Source organism: Gigantopelta aegis, chromosome 2 (genome assembly GCF_016097555.1).
Source record: "Gigantopelta aegis isolate Gae_Host chromosome 2, Gae_host_genome, whole genome shotgun sequence".
NCBI lineage: Eukaryota > Metazoa > Mollusca > Gastropoda > Neomphalida > Peltospiridae > Gigantopelta > Gigantopelta aegis.
This window is the reverse complement of record NC_054700.1, coordinates 15,719,431-15,738,159: the sequence shown is the minus strand read 5'-3', so window position 1 is coordinate 15,738,159 and position 18,729 is coordinate 15,719,431. Positions and strand designations below refer to the sequence as shown.

At 34.1% G+C, this 18,729-nt stretch overlaps 1 protein-coding gene across 1 annotated transcript in view; it reads left to right on the top strand.

Annotated features, from left to right (window-relative positions):
* Window positions 1–18,729, top strand: part of LOC121382000 (dynein intermediate chain 2, ciliary-like) — a 31,837-nt gene that overhangs the window by 8,601 nt on the left and 4,507 nt on the right. The window contains exons 6-17 of the mRNA XM_041511467.1: window positions 988–1,114; window positions 4,968–5,059; window positions 6,004–6,129; window positions 6,721–6,822; window positions 8,038–8,121; window positions 8,706–8,790; window positions 10,144–10,305; window positions 15,094–15,341; window positions 15,686–15,775; window positions 16,261–16,348; window positions 17,099–17,366; window positions 17,921–18,020. Of these exons, the coding sequence (XP_041367401.1) occupies window positions 988–1,114; window positions 4,968–5,059; window positions 6,004–6,129; window positions 6,721–6,822; window positions 8,038–8,121; window positions 8,706–8,790; window positions 10,144–10,305; window positions 15,094–15,341; window positions 15,686–15,775; window positions 16,261–16,348; window positions 17,099–17,366; window positions 17,921–18,020 (1,572 nt within the window). The remainder of the gene's footprint in view (window positions 1–987; window positions 1,115–4,967; window positions 5,060–6,003; window positions 6,130–6,720; window positions 6,823–8,037; window positions 8,122–8,705; window positions 8,791–10,143; window positions 10,306–15,093; window positions 15,342–15,685; window positions 15,776–16,260; window positions 16,349–17,098; window positions 17,367–17,920; window positions 18,021–18,729) is intronic.

Here is an 18,729-nt window from a genome sequence, read left to right as displayed (position 1 = left end):
AAGTTGTGACTAAACAAATATTTATTGACCATTATTTTGTTAGAATTTTAATGTTTTAATGGAAATCTATGTTGCATCATTGGGTTTTTTATGTATTTGAATATTATCATATGTTTTTAGTTTTTTAGTTTTTTTTTCTTTATTCGTTTTTTTCCATCTGATTTATTTATTGCTTAATTTACTGATTGATTGCTTTGTTTTATTGATTGATTGATTGTTTTGTTTGCTTATTTATTTATTTATTTACTTTTTAATTATTATTATTATTATTTTAAATTTAAATTTATTTATTATTTTTACTGTTTCAGTTTATTTATTTATTTATTGTTTTGCTTAAATATTAAAGCTGCAGTCTTAAGAATATTTTTATTATTTATTATTTAATCTTTTACATGATTTAGAATAACCATTCACATTAATTAAATATTGTTTATGGCTGCAGGCCATAGTTATTAACCTAGCATTTCTTGCCAAATTAAAATGAGAGAATTATACCTTGCTTCCCACTCCACAAAATTAATTTTCTGCCTAGTAGAACTGAAAAACATGTGACAGACATGTGTGTTGTGTGAAGGCACAGGTTTATTAAAACAGTAGTTGAGTGTGTATATTTTTCATTAGTAAAGGATGTTACAATATATGGTTCTTACAGAACTGACACATATGATGACTGACATGCATGTTGTGTGAATGCACAAATTTATTAAAACAGTAGTTGTGTTTGTATTTTCCATTAGTAAATGATGTCACAATATGGTTCTTATAGATCTGAAAAACATGGTGACAGACATGTATGTTGTGTGAAGACAAAGTTTATTAAAACAGTAGTTGTGTGTGTGAAGGCACACATTTATTAAAACTGTAGTTGTGTGTGTATTTTCCATTAGTAAATGATTTTACAATATGGTTCTTGAGGCGAAATTGTAACTTAGTAATTAGTTTGTTGTTTACTTCTTTGCTAATATATTTATTTGTGTGTTTTCCTAGGAGAGACAGTTCAAGCAGACGTCCAGTGTTGACCAGCTGGCTATTCACTTCTCACTGGATGGAAACATGTTACACAAGGAGTCAGACGAGGCGAGACGTCAGAGGGAGAGAATGGGACTACAAGATGGTGTGGCATAGTTATATTGTTAATTAGTTCACTGATAACTACTGGGTTATAATGATAATGGGACTATAACATGCTGTGGCATAGTTATACTGTTAATTAGTTCACTGATAACTACTGGGTTATAATGATAATGGGACTACAAGATGGTGTGGCATAGTTGTACTGTTAATTAGTTCACTGATAATTACTAGGTTATAATCATAATGGGACTACAAGATGGTGTGACATAGTTATAGTGTTAATTAGTTCATTAATAATTATTATAGTCCGTCCCACAGGGAACACCTTTTTTCATACTGTGGAATTAACTACAAAATATTTATTTCTGAGCCGATTGTCTTCTAAATTGCACACAAAAATAGTATATTTTTGTTATTTCCAAAACACTTTTACTCTAACCAAACAGAAATTATTTACTGTTAATTAGTTCACTGATAAATACTGAGTTATAATGATAATGGGACTACAAGATGGTGAGGCATATTTTTACTGTTAATTAGTTCACTGATAACTACTGAGTTACAATGATAATGGGACTACAAGATGGTGAGGCATAGTTTTACTGTTAATTAGTTCACTGATAACTACTGGGTTATAATGATAATGGGACTACAAGATAGTATGACATAGTTATATTGTTAATTAGTTCACTGATAACTACTGGGTTATAATGATAATAGGACTACAAGATAGTATGACATAGTTATATTGTTAATGAGTTCACCGATAACTACTGGGTTATAATGATAATGGGACTACAAGATAGTATGACATAGTTATATTGTTAATGAGTTCACTGATAACTACTGGGTTATAATGATAATGGGACTACAAGATAGTATGACATAGTTATATTGTTAATGAGTTCACCGATAACTACTGGGTTATAATGATAATGGGACTACAAGATAGTATGACATAGTTATATTGTTAATGAGTTCACTGATAACTACTGGGTTATAATGATAATGGGACTACAAGATAGTATGACATAGTTATATTGTTAATTAGTTCACTGATAACTACTAGGTTATAATGATAATGGGATTACAAGATGGTGTGACATGGTTATATTGTTAATTAGTTCACTGATAACTACTAGGTTATAATGATAATGGGATTACAAGATGGTGTGACATGGTTATATTGTTTTCACTGTTAATTAGTTCACTAATAATTATTAGGTTAATGCGACTGGAGCTGAAAAAGGGTGTGACATGCTGAAATATCACCCAAACAACTAATAAATACTTATTGATAAATTGGTATTAGAAAACAAAATTTGAAACCAGAATTACCTGATAACATTTAGCTAAACACTGACTGGCATATTTTGATTTGGAGAAGGAATCAGATCATACTTTATTGTTTTATTCTAAATGGTATTTCTCAATTACTAGAGGATAATTTTTCTTTTTTCTATGCTTTTAAATAATGCAAAATAAGCCAAAGCTAGTAATAGTATGAACTGAACAATCCATTTGTTTGTTATAGCTACAGTAGCACAACAAGACGATAAAAAAAGTTCCACTTCAGAAGGTATTTTGCCCCAAGCTAAATAGTAGAAGTTTATTTACATTTTCTTATAATGCCTCAGTTTATTTTGATACGCAAGCTTTGTATGTATTGTAGATGCACACACAGCATATGGTAAATATATTTTTTATGTAATTGGTGATAATGTTTTTCAAGTTAAAGGATAGCCCTAGCTGGTTTTACTGTCAGATTTGGTTTGAGTGACAACACACTTGTGAAGACATTTTAGTGGAAAATTTGTGACAGCAAAACCATTGGTCTAATGTAATTGTCAATTAAAACCATTTATCTGATTTTCAATAAGAAAACCATTACAAACATCACCAGCTAATATTCTCATTAATTAACACAATCGGTGAATGTTCTAACTGTTGGTGGACGTGACTGAGATTATATGATTAGTAACGTTTCATTTGGGGTTTTTTTTATAGACAAAGCCTGACTTTAAAATGATTTCACGAACTCTGAATGCAATAATTCAACTAGACAAACCATTTACTTCATCACATTACAAAAGCTGCACTGTTCTTTGTTTAGGTTAAGTGCATATTATGACATGCAGAAATTTGAGATCATAGTAAAATGATGGTTATACTACCCAAGATTGTAGCAAAGATCCTATCAGATTGGTTTTTAAAAATATATTCAATTACAATTTGTTGTTTAAAGCTCGTGCATTAAAGTTTATCATTTAATAAATTAAATATGTCAGAGAAAATTGTGGAATTGATTTATAATTATATTATGAAGGTTTGGAATAGGCTGATGTTGATTTTAAAGAAATTTTCAAAAAAAGATCTACGGCTATTAAAGAAAGCTGTTATACATTTTTTTTTTTAATTTTTGCTTATTATTTACTAGGTAGATTTGCTTATCATTACAAAAGCTTTTTCTCTTCTTTTTTACTTTAGGTTACATTCAAGTTTGTAAATGGATTCAATAAAATGCTGTTCTGTCATAATTTATTTGTCAAAAAGTGCTAGAATAGATTTTTTGCCATTTGTTTTAGTTTTGTGTGCTGTAAACAAAATACTTTATGTGGGTTAATGTGAACTTGAATGAGTCAGTATTAGTACAAACACTTACCGTAGTATATTACATGGATATTGCTTTCCAGCACATGCCTGGTGACTGTAAAGTTTGTATAATAATGATGATTATACATGTATGTGTATGCATACTGCATTTCACTGTCATTGCATAGTATAGTAGATGTAACAAATTAGAAAAACTTTGTACAGTTCTTTTTGTCTTGCCTTTATGAAGTATAAACTTAAGCAAGATTTGGGTATTACTTTTGCAATGATGGCGTTCACTTTAGCTCTGTTAAATTTTTGGCATTTAGCATCATTTCTCACAAACCATAAATCTTAGAGCAATGAAACTTGGTTTATAGTTGCACTTATGAATGTTCGCTACAAAGCTTGCGGGGTGGGGAGGTAATTGAATTTAAAAAATGTATTAGATTTCCATTTTTATGTGTAATAATAACATATCATGGTTCAAGTCATTAGCTAGACTTTCAGTTAGTGTTTGTGTATGCCAAAAAATATTTGTGAAGTTTTTAGTGTTATATACGGTCACATTCACAGTACCGGTAATAGTTTATTTAATATGTATTGGAGTAGAAAAAATATTACTTTCATATACCAGTACAATCTATGATGATTTGCTTAACTAAAAGTTATAAAAATATCCATTAAATATTGGTATATATTTTGAGTAGAATTTAGATGTTTTAAAACACATTAAAGACTGGTACATTTTAAATATTTTAGAATATATATACCGGGTAGGCCCTACTAAAGATTTTCGATGTTTTAAAAGATATATATTTACATGTATTAAAGACAGCTTTTCAATGGGTTTTTTTAGATCTATGTTGTAGACTGGTAAATTCCTGATGTATTTCAGATGTTTTAAGACTTGCATTGTAGACTGGTATATATCAGATGTTTTATGACATGCATTATAGACTGGTATATTGCAGATGTTTTAAGACTGGTATATTTCAGATCTTTTAATTAAGACTGGTATATTTCAGATGTTTTAAAACTGGTATATTGCAGATGTTTTAAGACTGGTATATTTCAGATGTTTTAATTAAGACTGGTATATTTCAAATGGTTTAATTAAGACTGGTATATTTCATATGTTTTAAGACTGGTATATTTCATATGTTTTAAGACTGGTATATTTAAGATGTTTTAAGACTGGTATATTTTAGATGTTTTAAGACTTGTGTTATAGACTGGTATATTTTCTGTGTTATTTGTGTTACAGTAGACTAGTATATTTTCAATGTTTGATCTCTCAGCTGCCAGTGAGCCTACGATCAGTGAGGAGCAGGAGGAGAAGCCGGCTGGTGCAGCGGCGGGGGCCGAGGGCGAGGAAGATGAACAACAGAAGGTATCAACACTTACATTATGTGACAGCTCACAGTGTGCTGATTTAATCATGAGGTGGACACTTGGTTTATAGTTGCACCTATAAATGTTCATTACAGTGCATGTGAAAAGAATTTAAAATTAATTATTAAACATTTTAAATTAAAATACTTTAATTGTGTTTAGCTTAGCATTAATGTTTTGCATTTAGCTTCATTTCTCACAAATTAGAAGTCCTAGATTGATATAGTTGCAACTATGAGTGACACCAGATTTATTTATGGTTAGGTGAGACATTTCATTCCACAGAGTTCTTGTTAGTTAACGTTCACGGAGAAGACTGTATGTTACTGTATTATCCATATAGTTCAACATAACCGGGTTAATAATAATCATACGAAGCACACGTGTAATAACAAGTGTAATGACATAATTTTGGAAAGGGACTTCACAACATGATGTTGCTACCCCTGTCCTAGCCCAGACTGGACGTGAAATAAGATGTCATTTTATCCTCTTCTTCTAATTGTGGTTGTAACATGTTTTAGATGGCCCATGCTATTCATAAACAAATTTACAATAATAATATGGATAATAAAGAAATTATTACACTTGCGTGTGTGTCATATTGATTTTACGAAACTTGTCAGGATTTATGTATTACCCTCTCTCTCGCTCGGGCAATACAAAATTCCTGAACCTCGTTTCGTAAAATCAGTACGACACACAAGCTCGTATAATGGTCTCTGTATTATTTTACTATATATGGCTAGGTATTACCCTGCTGGTATTGGTGTATCAAAGACTGCGGCTGTTTGAGAAAGTACATGGGAAATAAGTTATTTATGTGGACAGAGGTAATATAAATGTTGCAAGGGATTAAAAAACCGTAAAGTCATGTTTGATCAATGATTAAATGACGTTTTATAACTGAAGTACTAGAGATATTATTAATTTGTTTTTCAGGTGAAAGATGAACAGGCAGATGAGGTTGCTTCACCGACACCCGTTGTGAAAGAGCCGGCGAAAAAACTCACCAACCAGTTTAACTTCAGCGAGCGGGCCTCGCAGACTTACAACAACCCATACCGAGTAAGAACATTTTAGCTTGCATAACTCACCAACGTGCAAGAACTAAGTCGAAATTAGTTCTAGGACACCAGCCTTTGCGAGTAAAAAACAATTGCTTCTCCTTCCGTGATAGTGGTTTTGGAAAATTTAATTTCAACCTTATTGTTGAGTTTTGTGATTTTTGATAATCACATTACATAACAATTCTTACTGCTATAAGAGTCATGGCAGGTACATCTTACACACTCATTTGATATTTGTTATGTCATACAGCAGTATCAGTAACCCATACAGAGTAAGAATATTCACTCCATGATTATGTGGTCATAGTAGTTTTTGAAATTTTTATTTCAGTGTTGCTGATTCTTTTCATTTTAATCATCACATAACATAATAATTCATACTGCTTTAACAGGTGATGATAGGCATACCACATCTTATACACTAATTTTTACCCATTTTTGATAGTTGACCTTGAACGTAAGAAATATAAAATTTGTTGGCCACAGTATAATGGGACATATTATGTATTGCTTTAGCAGTACTTTCAGAATGCTTGTTTTGATTGTGATGATAGTTTCTTGTTTAGATTACATTTACAAATATTTTCAGGATCGAGGAACTGTGACGGAGCCACCCCCCAGGGCTAACTTCTCTTCCAATGTTTCACAGTGGGAGATCTTTGATGCATATCAGGAAGATTTTGACAAACAGGTAAGCAGAATTTTTATTGTGACAACTAAACACTGAAAATTGTAATTAATTTTTCAGTAACACAGTGGGGCATACATATTGGAAAACCATGTTTTCATGACTTAATTTCCTACTTTACCAAATATGTTCCAATGATGTAGAACCTTTTTTCAAAACTTTTCTTTAATCATAGCTCTGCAGAACCTTCAGTAGGTAAAGATTAAATGTGATACCATACTATTTGACCTTAGATGATCTTTGAAAAATAGAAAAAAAACATTTCATGTATATTGACTACTGAAAAATTTATAAGAGATAACCATTTTTGAACTTTACATAATGAATTGGTATGAAGATTTTAGTTGCACTGACATGTTTCCTGACCTAAATGTCAAAGGTTATCTACATCTGACAAGGGTAATACTTGGTGAGCAGATAATTTAGCAAGTTATCTATTAAGCTTCATAAATTGCAAAAACCCAATTATTTTCCAACAAATTAGCAATTGCTAAATTAAATGATTTTGCCAAATTAAAGTAAAATTTGCCAATTGTTTTTAAAATTTGCAGTTAGCGAATTTGGTGGGTACCAGAGCTGGTCTTATTATGAATGGACGCATTGTTTGAAAAATTATACAAGATGATGTAATTGATTTTAATCTCCATTAGAGCTTTGCACATAGTTTGGTTTTATATACTGTTTGATAAAACCATAACAGTTTCTTCCAGTATATTCTTCTATACACAAGACACCGGCGTCGGTGGCGTCGTGGCAGGCCATCGGTCTACAGGCTGGTAGGTACTGGGTTCGGATCCCAGTCGAGGCATGGTGTTTTTAATCCAGATACCGACTCCAAACCCTGAGTAAGTGCTCCGCAAGGCTCAATGGGTAGGTGTAAACCACTTGCACCGACCAGTGATCCATAACTGGTTCAACAAAGGCCATGGTTTGTGCTATCCTGCCTGTGGGAAGCGCAAATAAAAGATCCCTTGCTGCCTATCGGAAGAGTAGCCCATGTAGTGGCGACAGCGGGTTTCCTCTCAAAATCTGTGTGGTCCTGAACCATATGTCTGACGCCATATAACTGTAAATAAAATGTATTGAGTGCGTCGTTAAATAAAACACTTCTTTCTTTCTTTCTATACACAAGACAAGACAATCTTGTCAAGTAGTTACAGTGATACAGTATAGTATTTGAGACACACAGTATAACGTTAACATGTTTATGTGCTGCAGGAGAAACACAAAGAAAAGAAGATTGTTCATGGCCGCAAAGAAGAAGAAAAAACCAGGAAGAAATTAACCATTACAGAGACTCAGGTAAGAAATGGCTTTCTGAGAGAGTTAATTGCAAACGTTGAAATGAGTAAAGAATTTGGTTTCCCCAAAGACTAAATGTCAAAATTACAAAATGTTTGACATCCAGTATCCGATTATTAATAAATCTTTTTGGTCTAGTGGTGTTGTTGAAGAAAACTGAACCTCAATAAACTGGATACATCCCCTCACCCTTAAAAGAAACCCAACCCATCTTTTGACATAATCCCATGGGTGTTCAGTAAAGAGGGGTTTCATTGTCAAAACATCCTATTTTTCAAGACGCTACAGATTTATGGATTTTTTTTTTAAAAATTTTTTAATCCAGTATTGTTTTCATGCCTGTTATTCGAATTAAAGTCAGTATATGGAGATTTTTGATAATCAGTTTTAGATATCCTAATAAATTATTTTATTTTGTGAAATTTATATGGATTTTTAATTTTTTGTTCGGAGCCATAATATGAAATAGTATTGCTGATAGAAACTATGATCCTCAGTGGAGTGATTTCAAATGATAAAAAAGACAGGTTGTAATACACACAACACCTCTCATTCACAGTTATTTTGATTTGCTTTCTTTTCAGAGTGATGACATATCTCGAGTTGCCACAGCGTCAAAGATTGTTGAGCGCATGGTTAACCAGAACACATTTGATGACATTGCTCAGGGTAAACACTCTTTGATGGATGTTCTTGTACACTTGGTACCTGCCATTTAGTATGTGGCCACAGTTGATTCTTTAATTTATCTCAATACATTCACAGTCAATCCTGTGTTAAGCAACTACAAAAGGTAGTATCAAAAAGAGGCTTTTAACCTTTAGACACTGGATTAATTTTTGACAAAATCCACGTTGAGTGAGTACAAGTTTATAATTTTTACTCGCATATATTCCTTTAAATGTTTTATAAACACATAAAATAAAATTCATATGTGAATCGGTAAGTATTATTTTTGTTGCTTTTTCAAATTTTTATGATATTTTAGATCAGCTGATGCTGATTTAAAATTAGTTGAAAAATTTAAAAAGTTGCGTTTACTTACAGGCATTTGTGGCCAGTTGTCCAGTATTTATGTCCATTATTCCCAATAACAGTGGTTTTCTGACTAGGATTTTTTTTTTTTTAAATGAACAACAATTCATATCCCAATATTTGGTGATATTTGTTGTTGGTAAAACGAATCAAATTTATTATCAAATTAGCTGCACAATCAGCTATCGATCCCTGAAAATGACCACGACATGCCGCCATTGTTGTCAAGCGAAAATACTTGCCAAAAACCACTTTTTAAACTCAAAATTCCAAGGTATTTTTCATTGAAAAACAATAAACAAAAGGCACCATCTTGTCAAGAAATCTGTTTGCTGTATTATACATCTGTTTCTGGTGAGTGCCGCGTTCAAAACGGCGGGAAATATGCATTGGGGAATGCATTGTATACAGCGTACAGTATGTCGACTGGCGTGATGTCGATCGAGATACCTCGCCTGCAGTAGTCGGGTTAAGACAGATGGCTGATAAATACAGGTCAGTTTATAGTATATTAGATGATTTGGTAGTATCAACATGTGGCCTTTTAACACAGGTGACTGCTTAATACAAATGGCCTCTTAGAGCAGGTTTGACTGTATGTTGTTGGAATTTTAGAAGAAAAAAACATTCACTGTATGTCTGATTTCTATTTGGTTTAAACAATATTTATTTGTTTATATATTAACAGGTGGAATTGGTCAACAGGCATAACCTATATAAAGACCTTACCCTACATTATACAATTGAAGTAATAACTGGTCAACATGGACATGTAGTAATAACTGGTCAACATGGACATGTTGAGAAAAATACAAGATGTGCATTTTGTATTGAGAAAAGTAAAACTATTGTATTTTTAACCTGTCAAAATATAAATATTTGTATATCAGTCAGAACCAGAAAAACAAGAAGAATAAAATACTTTTATTTGAATTGATTGTACTTTGAACTGATGACGATTTCAATTGACGGTGGTTTGTGTTACAGATTTCAAGTACTGGGAGGATGTTTCCGACGAGTATCGGGATCAGGAAGGAACACTGCTCCCTCTGTGGAAGTTCTCTCACGAGAAAGCCAAGAAGCTAGCCGTCACATCCCTCTGCTGGAACCCCAGATACAACGACCTTTTCGCAGCTTCCTTTGGATCATGTAAGGGACATTTCACAGTTATCCAATTTTTTTACAAGTGTTCATAGTGTATTAGTTTTTGCTAGCACATTTTGTCCCTAAAATTGTCTCCATTAAAACTGTGATTTGGCAAGCACTACTTTTATCAATATGTGTTCCATTCAAAAAGCTGGAATCAACACACACTTATCATATATATACAGTCATCTCCACTTATTTGCACATCGGCTTATAGCATAATTCGGTTAATCGACTATTTTCACCCAACATGGAACCATTTGCCCTTATAACACTACAAAACATCCGGTTAATTGCACAGTCTACAGGCTATATATCGGTTATTTGCACATATAAATAACGATTATTTTTTTTTGGTGTGTGTGTGCTAAATTAATGTCACAAATGACTGAGAATGTCTATCAAACTTTGGCAAAAAAACTCAAATAAATCACCGATTAATCTGTTTTGTTTGAGCTCACTGTGTGGTAAGCCGACTGTAATCGCTGTTTACAGAGTCGACGTGTGACATGCAAATGAGATGGTGTGCACGTTACTACTGGTGAATCACAATACCCGACTACAAGATTTAAGAATGACATAATTAAGTTGAATAAACCTAAGACCTAATGTTTTGTTTACAATATATTGCTGTAATCAGAGGCCATCTCAGTAACAGGTAACTCTCCGACTATTATTTTTAGAAGTACCGCCTGTGCGCTTGTACGCATGCGCACTCAACTATTGAGGCCCTATTCAATTGACGTGTTCAGGGCAATCATTGTTCTGTATCAATTATTACGTTATGTTGAGAAGCCTTGTTAATAATTAAAAGATTACAGATCAATCGTCCTAGGCGGTTATGTTTTTAATAAATGTGACCGAGAAAGGGTTGTTGTTCACTTATTCATTAGATGCAGTGTACGCTATATCTGTTAAACGCAAAAGAAACGATTTATCACTTGCTTCCCGGAAAATGTAGCGGAAAAAAAAAGACTGGTGGGGGAAGTCGTCAAAAAAAAAACATAACAAAGACAGTTATTTATGGATCGTCCCTAAGTTTCTGCTATATTGTTAGACACCAATCAGTCGGACCGCACCATGAAGGTCAGTCAATTGTGTTAGACCGGTCATGCATGCAATGCAGACTGCTGGAACTGATAAGGACTCACTAGCCGAGCTTAACTTTAATTGCTTAACAATAGCAAAGTCATTATTTGGGGATCACAAATAATACCAAAGCTTGCCATATCTTTTGGGATGGAAAGAACACCATACCAGCAAATGCATACAAGTTCACGTAATTCTATTCGGTCAATCAACAGCCCGGTAATTCCGGAAACTGACGTCATTTTGTAAACACGTGCACTGATGAAACGTGAACTTTTTGATGGTTCTGTTGTTTCAAGTTTATCTCATTAACTACATGGCTAATACACTGGGTTTACACTAGTGGATGGTCAATGTGGGGTTTTTTTAATGCACAAAGTTTGTATTTTTAGAAAACGACGCCAGTTTGTGTTTTTAGAAAACATCACCCAGTGACGGACGTTGTTGGTTTTTTAAAAAATGATTTCTGGTCTGGCAGATTAAAACAAAAACGTCGTGCTAATTATATATATATATATCGATAGATATATTTTTTTTACAATTATATATATCCAACTGCATGTGACATGTGTTAACTGTAATAGTTCCGGTATGAAGTACCGCATTATGCTAGACAGTCTCCCATGCCACTTTGTAGTTGGATGGCTGTTACAAAGTGAAAGTCGGTACTCTATCGGTTAATCGACTAACCCGGTTAATTGCACAAAATCGAGCAGCACCGAGGGTATGCAAATAAGCGGGTTTGACTGTGTATATATATATATATATATATATATATATATATATATATATATATATATATATATATATATATATCTGTGAGTGTGTGTGTGTTGATTCCACCGTTTTGGATACATAAAACAAGATATATATATATAGTGGACTCTGTCCAAATCGGTATCTGTTTGAACCGGCATTCTGTGTAAACTGGCACAGCTACCATTAATTTATTAGGAATAAAACTCTTGTCTACACTGGATGCTGTCTATTCTGGACTTCGGATGCAAATTCAAGCACAAAAGGACCGTTTATATAGTAATTAGCTCTGTCTACACCAGCACGCGGTCTTACCTCTACTGTTTGCCACTGGTCACCTTTTAAACAATGATAGTAGTTCCCCAGTAATTAGGACAAAGTGTTATGAAATAATCGCTCCTCACTGAAGGCTTACTAACCAATGAACCAAGCAAGATAAATCGGATTATTATTTGTATGTGTTCATACTTGCATTGCCTCATACCAATCTGTACAGTCGTACAGTCAAATGCTAATGTCTCACTTTCAAAAGTCAAGACTGAACGTGTGTCGTAGCCCGCTTCTCAGTTCTCACTGACGACCCGTCATATTTTGTTTATCTTGAGTTTGAGTGGTTTCTTAGAAATGCATATATCTTTCATGTTTATATCAATCACTAAAACAGACATTGCTTAGCCATGCTATTACAAATGTCTTACACATAGTCCAAACATTTGGTTAATATGATGTTTTATTTACGTTGGTATTTTCTGATCAGTATATCTCAAGAACTGTAACTCTGGATGAACTCTGTCCACACCGGCACTCTGTATAAACCGGCATATTTGATCCATCCCAAATGAATCTGATTTAGACAGAGTCCACTGTACATGTGTGTGTCTATATATTTATATATATATATATATATATATATATATATATGAAGAGTTCAGGCGCAAAAACGCGATATGAACCATTTTCTTTCTAGTTTTTAGTTAAAGCCATTATTGTATGTCAGTAAGGGCTAATCGTAGGCCCGCTGTTTTGCTGCAAAACGTGATTGATCCTTATGAAATTGTATTGGGTAAATCCTGGGTTTTTTAATCAAAACGCGATATATGCCATTTAAAAAAATCACTTTTACTGAAAATGAAAAATGGATATATCGCGTTTTGCACCTAAATTCTTCATATATATATATATATATATATATATAGTCAAACCTGTATATAACGGCCACCCAAGGGACCTGACAAAAGTGGCCATTAGAGAGAGGTGGCCCTTATATACAAGTTCAAAATTAGAACCCATATATTAAAGAATATCACAACTGTCATAAAAAAAAAAGATGTCGCATTTTTAAACCATTCCCACACTAGCTTGTTTATGTCATCATTGTCTGTTGCTTTCTTCTGCCTTTTTCTTTTGGCTGAAACATCAGCTTTCCTTTTTAAAATAGAATTAATCTGAAAACGTCCTACACCAAAATGATCGGCGATCTTTCGCACACTTAAATTGCCTTTCTCAGATTTGTTAATAACATCGATTCTCTGTTCTAAAGTTAAAGCAGTACTATTTTTCGGTGGCATTTTGCATACAAATGTATTCGTTAATATACTGCATTGACTTGCAGAAGATATTTTGTGTAATTTAAGGTTATTACCCATGTGGCATCTTTGACTCATTTGTTTGTTTCATGTCACCGCTAATCCTTCAGTGGAGTATGACCGTTGATTACAGCTGAATAAGATCAGTAGTCGTTTAAAAAATCTGAACACGGGACATCTGCAGTGACCGCCGCCTTCAGCATTTCATGTTTATTTACCAATCATGTCTGGCTAGAAACAAGGAAACACCTAACATAATATCTCATTTGTTTGGTTTCTCGAGACTCAATAGAGTGACCATACATACAGATTATATTATGTACAGCCAATGGGAAGTCGTCTACTATTCAGTGAGGATGCTGAGTACCAATCGAATTACACAGTTTGTCCGTTTGTTTTTCAATTACGATCAGAGAATTACAATGGAACTTTACTTTGACAGAAAATAAACTCAAAGCTACAGACATGGCCATATAAACACATTTAATTTATAATTTTTAAGATGATTGAAAAAGTAAAGACATAACCAGGGTAAAAAAATAAATAAAAAAACGTCTTTACGACGATCATCTTGTGACCGTTATAGCAGATTCAACCTGTGATTTTGGGTGAAAAATAGTGACCGCTGACCATTATGGACAGGTGACCGTTATGTACAGGTCAAATAAGGAAGGTAATGCATTGGGGGGGATTTATAGTGGCCGTTATAGGCAGGTGACTGTTATGTACAGGTGACCATTAGACCAGGTTCGACTGTATATATATGATTCATTGCTGTCTATTACTGTAGATCCATAGACTTACATTTTTATGCATTTATAACTCATTTCAATTGTTATTATCAATTGGGCTTATCATATTTCCACTAAGTAAATAAAGATCATGCATTAATGAATTATCCATGAAGAAAGCAAACCTATTCATTTTAGGTTGTGAGGGTGGGAGGGACGTAGCTTAGTGGTAAAGTGCGGTTTGTTTAGGATTGATCCCCATTGTTGGCCCATTGGGCTATTCTCGTTCCAGCCAGTGCATCACGACTGGTATATCAAAGACCGTGGTATGTTCTATCCTGTCTGGGGGATGGTCCATATAAAAGATCCCGTGTTAATTAATGGAAAATTGTAGTGGGTTTCCTCTCTAAGACTCAGATTACCAAATGTTTGACATCCAGTAGCTGATGATTAATAAATCAGTGTGCGCTATTGATGTTGTTAACCAAAACAAAACATTAATTTTATCGGACTGAACCTATAACTAAATTTTACTCCAAGCTAAGGTATATTCAGTAGCTTGTAAGTTCTGTTTTTTGTATTTTTAAAGCCATGATTATGTAGCAGAATAAGATTTTTGTTTTCCCCAGATGATTTTATGAAACAAGGAAATGGGATGCTGCTTTTCTGGTCACTGAAGAATCCCTCCTACCCGGAATCTGTTTATGAGACTGACAGTGGAGTTATGTGCCTTGACGTGCATGTTGAACACCCCTACCAGGTGGCAGCCGGTTTCTACGACGGCAGTGTTGCTGTGTTTAACATTGTGGAAAAGAAAGATGGGCCAGTGCACCGATGCACTGCCAAAAATGGCAAACACACAGATCCTGTTTGGCAGGTTAGTAGAATAATGTGACATTAAATTAATTTATATTATTCTGTAACATTTAGTGAAATATAAAAATATATATCAATGAAATATGTGTGCTATCACTTTCCATGGCACTGAGGAGGGTGGGTGGGGGTGGGGGGAGTGCTATAGGTCAGAGGTCATTTTAAGTATTTCTGAAAAGAAAAAATAATCCAAGTGTTTTTCATACTTTAAAATAACCCTTTTTTGGGGGTGTTACCTGTTATGACCAAGTGAATGATATCTTAGATTTAAAGCGCAAATGAAAAATTGGTTGTGCAAAATTAGACAGGTAATTAATTTCTAATTATATTATGAAATGTTGGTTTCAGGTTCGATGGCAGAAAAACGATGCTGACAACAATATGAATTTCTTCTCCATTTCTTCTGATGGGCGAATTGTTCACTGGACTATAATTAAAGTGAGTTTTTGTGATTTCTAGTTTAGTGTATCCTCAACTATATTGATCTAAAATTGAAGTCATGGTTTTTAGTAAATAAACATTCATCCCCTTATAATTTCCTATGGGGTATAGACGTAAAACACATGCATCAACAACAATGATCTATTTTTTTAAGTAAATAATTTAAGTAAATAAACATTCACTCCATTATGACTTTTGTGGGATATAGATGTCAAACACAAGTAAACATACTGTTAATCATAAATGTAAACTTATTTGTTAAAGTGGCTTATGTAATCATATTGCTTAGTAAGTCTAGTAATCATTTATTGAGGCAAAGATGAATGTTAGTAAAACAGATCTATAGAATCAGAAAATATTTACATTAACTACATTAAGTAAATTGAAAATCGTGTAACCACTGTTATTCTGTTAACATATTGTTAGGTTTTGTGAACATGGTCACCTGACTAATTAGTTACTGTATTTAATTGTTTTATTAGAACGAGATGATTTATGAAGACATCATTCAGCTGACGTTACCAGATGAGCCAGCAGAAGGACCTGACGGAATCAAGGTCCCCACTGTTGGTTAGTGAATACATTTTTTTTACATACCAATTGGAGAGAACTGTGTGGTGGTTTTAATATTACACACGTCGGACATCATTTTAAAAACATCTCAATGGTTACTCCATGGTAATGATCTAGCTGCCACAACCTCACTGTCCAATTAAAAGAACACTACCAGAACTGATTGCACCATAAGTTAACTGTGCAAATGTGAATGCATCATAAATATGTGTGGTTGGAAAAGACCTTTAAATTTCTTTTAAACTTAACCGGAGACAGGACCCGGGATGGACATGCCTGAAACCTTAGTGGTATATGTGCATGTTAAAAATGTTCAAGCTCAAGCTTCAACTTGATTTTTTAAGATATATAAATACTACACATGTCTGTTAGATGACAATTATCTTTACAACTAATTTTTTCCCTGGTACCCAACAACTACTGGTACCCCATTACAACTGGTAACCCATTACAACTGGTAACCCACCACTACTGGTACATAAAAGGATGTGGTATATATTGTCCTGTCCGTGGGAAAGTGCATACTAAAGGTCTTTTACAGATTTTTTGGTAGGAGTAGCTTAACTATGTGAGATATCGTTAAACAATTCTTCTTTCCTTTCCCTTCACTGTTAGGCTGTGGAACATTGTTTGACTTCCACAGCAGAAGGACTACCTGTTCCTGGTGACTACCGAGGAATTCATAGTTTAAAATGTGCTGAGATATCATTAAACAAATATTTCTTTCCTTTTTTATTTCACCGTTAGGCTGCGGCACGGCGTTTGACTTCCACAAGCAGAAGGACTACCTGTTCCTGGTGACCACCGAGGAAGGCAAGGTGCACCTGTGCTCGAAGGCGTATACAAGTCACTTCATCGACTCGACAGACGCCCACAACATGGCTGTGTACAAGGTGGCGTGGAACTGTTTCCACCCCAACATCTACATAACATGCAGCGCAGACTGGAATGTCAAGATCTGGGAGATGGGCAGCAAGATGGACAAGACTGGCGACGGGGCAGACTCAGGCCAGAAGTAAGAGATTTATTACACCACAATTTTATTATTGATATTTAGCACCATTTATTACAGACTCTGGTCAGAAGTAAGAGATGTATTATGTTGTTTTGTCGGACTTTAATATTTAGCATCATTTTCCTCTTAAAGATGTGTCAGACTCTGTCAAAAGTAAGAGATTTATGTTGTCACCCAATTGTTGGACTAATATTTAGAATTGCCCCTCGTGTCGGACTAATATTTAGCATTACCCCTCATGTCGGGCTAATATTTAGAATCAGTTTCCTCTTAAAGATGTATCAGACTCGGTCAAAAGTAAGAGATTTATGTTGTCACACCATTGTCGGATTAATATTTCGCATCATTTTCACAGACTGATCAGAAATAAGACATTTATTATGCTAACCCTCATGTCTTGACTTTACACAACTAAACATTGGAACTTTTAATAGTCTTATTAACCAAACAGGTGTCATTTTTTTTAAATGTCATAAATTGTAAAAATTTGTGTAGCTAAACCTATAAATTCACACAAATAGATGAATAACACATTTGTTTTTCGTTTTGTTTAGAAAGCCTCTGTTTTCATTTGATCTGAATAACTGTGTTGGAGACGTGGCCTGGGCTCCCTACTCATCCACTGTGTTCGCAGCTGTAACCTCCGATGGCAAAGTAAGTACAAAACAAAACTAACCAACCCTCGAGATCAGGGCCTTTGTTGCTTAATCAGTTACAATTTGTTTTTGGTTTACTGCATCATAACAAGTAGGGCCATAGGTGACCAACTGAACGACCTAAGAAAATATTGCCTGAAAATAATTTAACCAGAGCCAGTTTAAGGATCTTGTAGCACAACTAACAGCAGGGGCCCCCTTCCCAAGATATATATTTTGCAACCCCCTTGGGGAGGGGAAAAATGACCTGGGGAAAATAAATGTACACATCACCACTGGGCCCCCTGAAGTGCGGGGCCCGTAGCAAATGCTACATGTGCTACTAGAATAAGCTTTCTGCTTAAAAATAATTTGAGGGTACGCAATAAAGAAAAAAACACACTGATCACAAGTGCTCCTATTAGATGGTTATAGATTTGATCATTTTTCTTAATTGGACCTCATTTGACGTAGGGCAGTGACCCTAGTATTCGACCAGTGTATTTAATTAATTACCATACTCGTTTAAACTGAATAGTATATAGATTTTCCCCAACGTATTTTAAACATATGCGACAGGGTGAACATTCTTTCTTCCGGAAATGCAATAGCAGACGATAACCATGTGAATGAACACAAGTGTATATTAATCGGCTATAGTGATGATATGAATGTCGGCCATTTTTATAGCATGCTGTTACACCATCCGACATTCCGTGAACATTTGC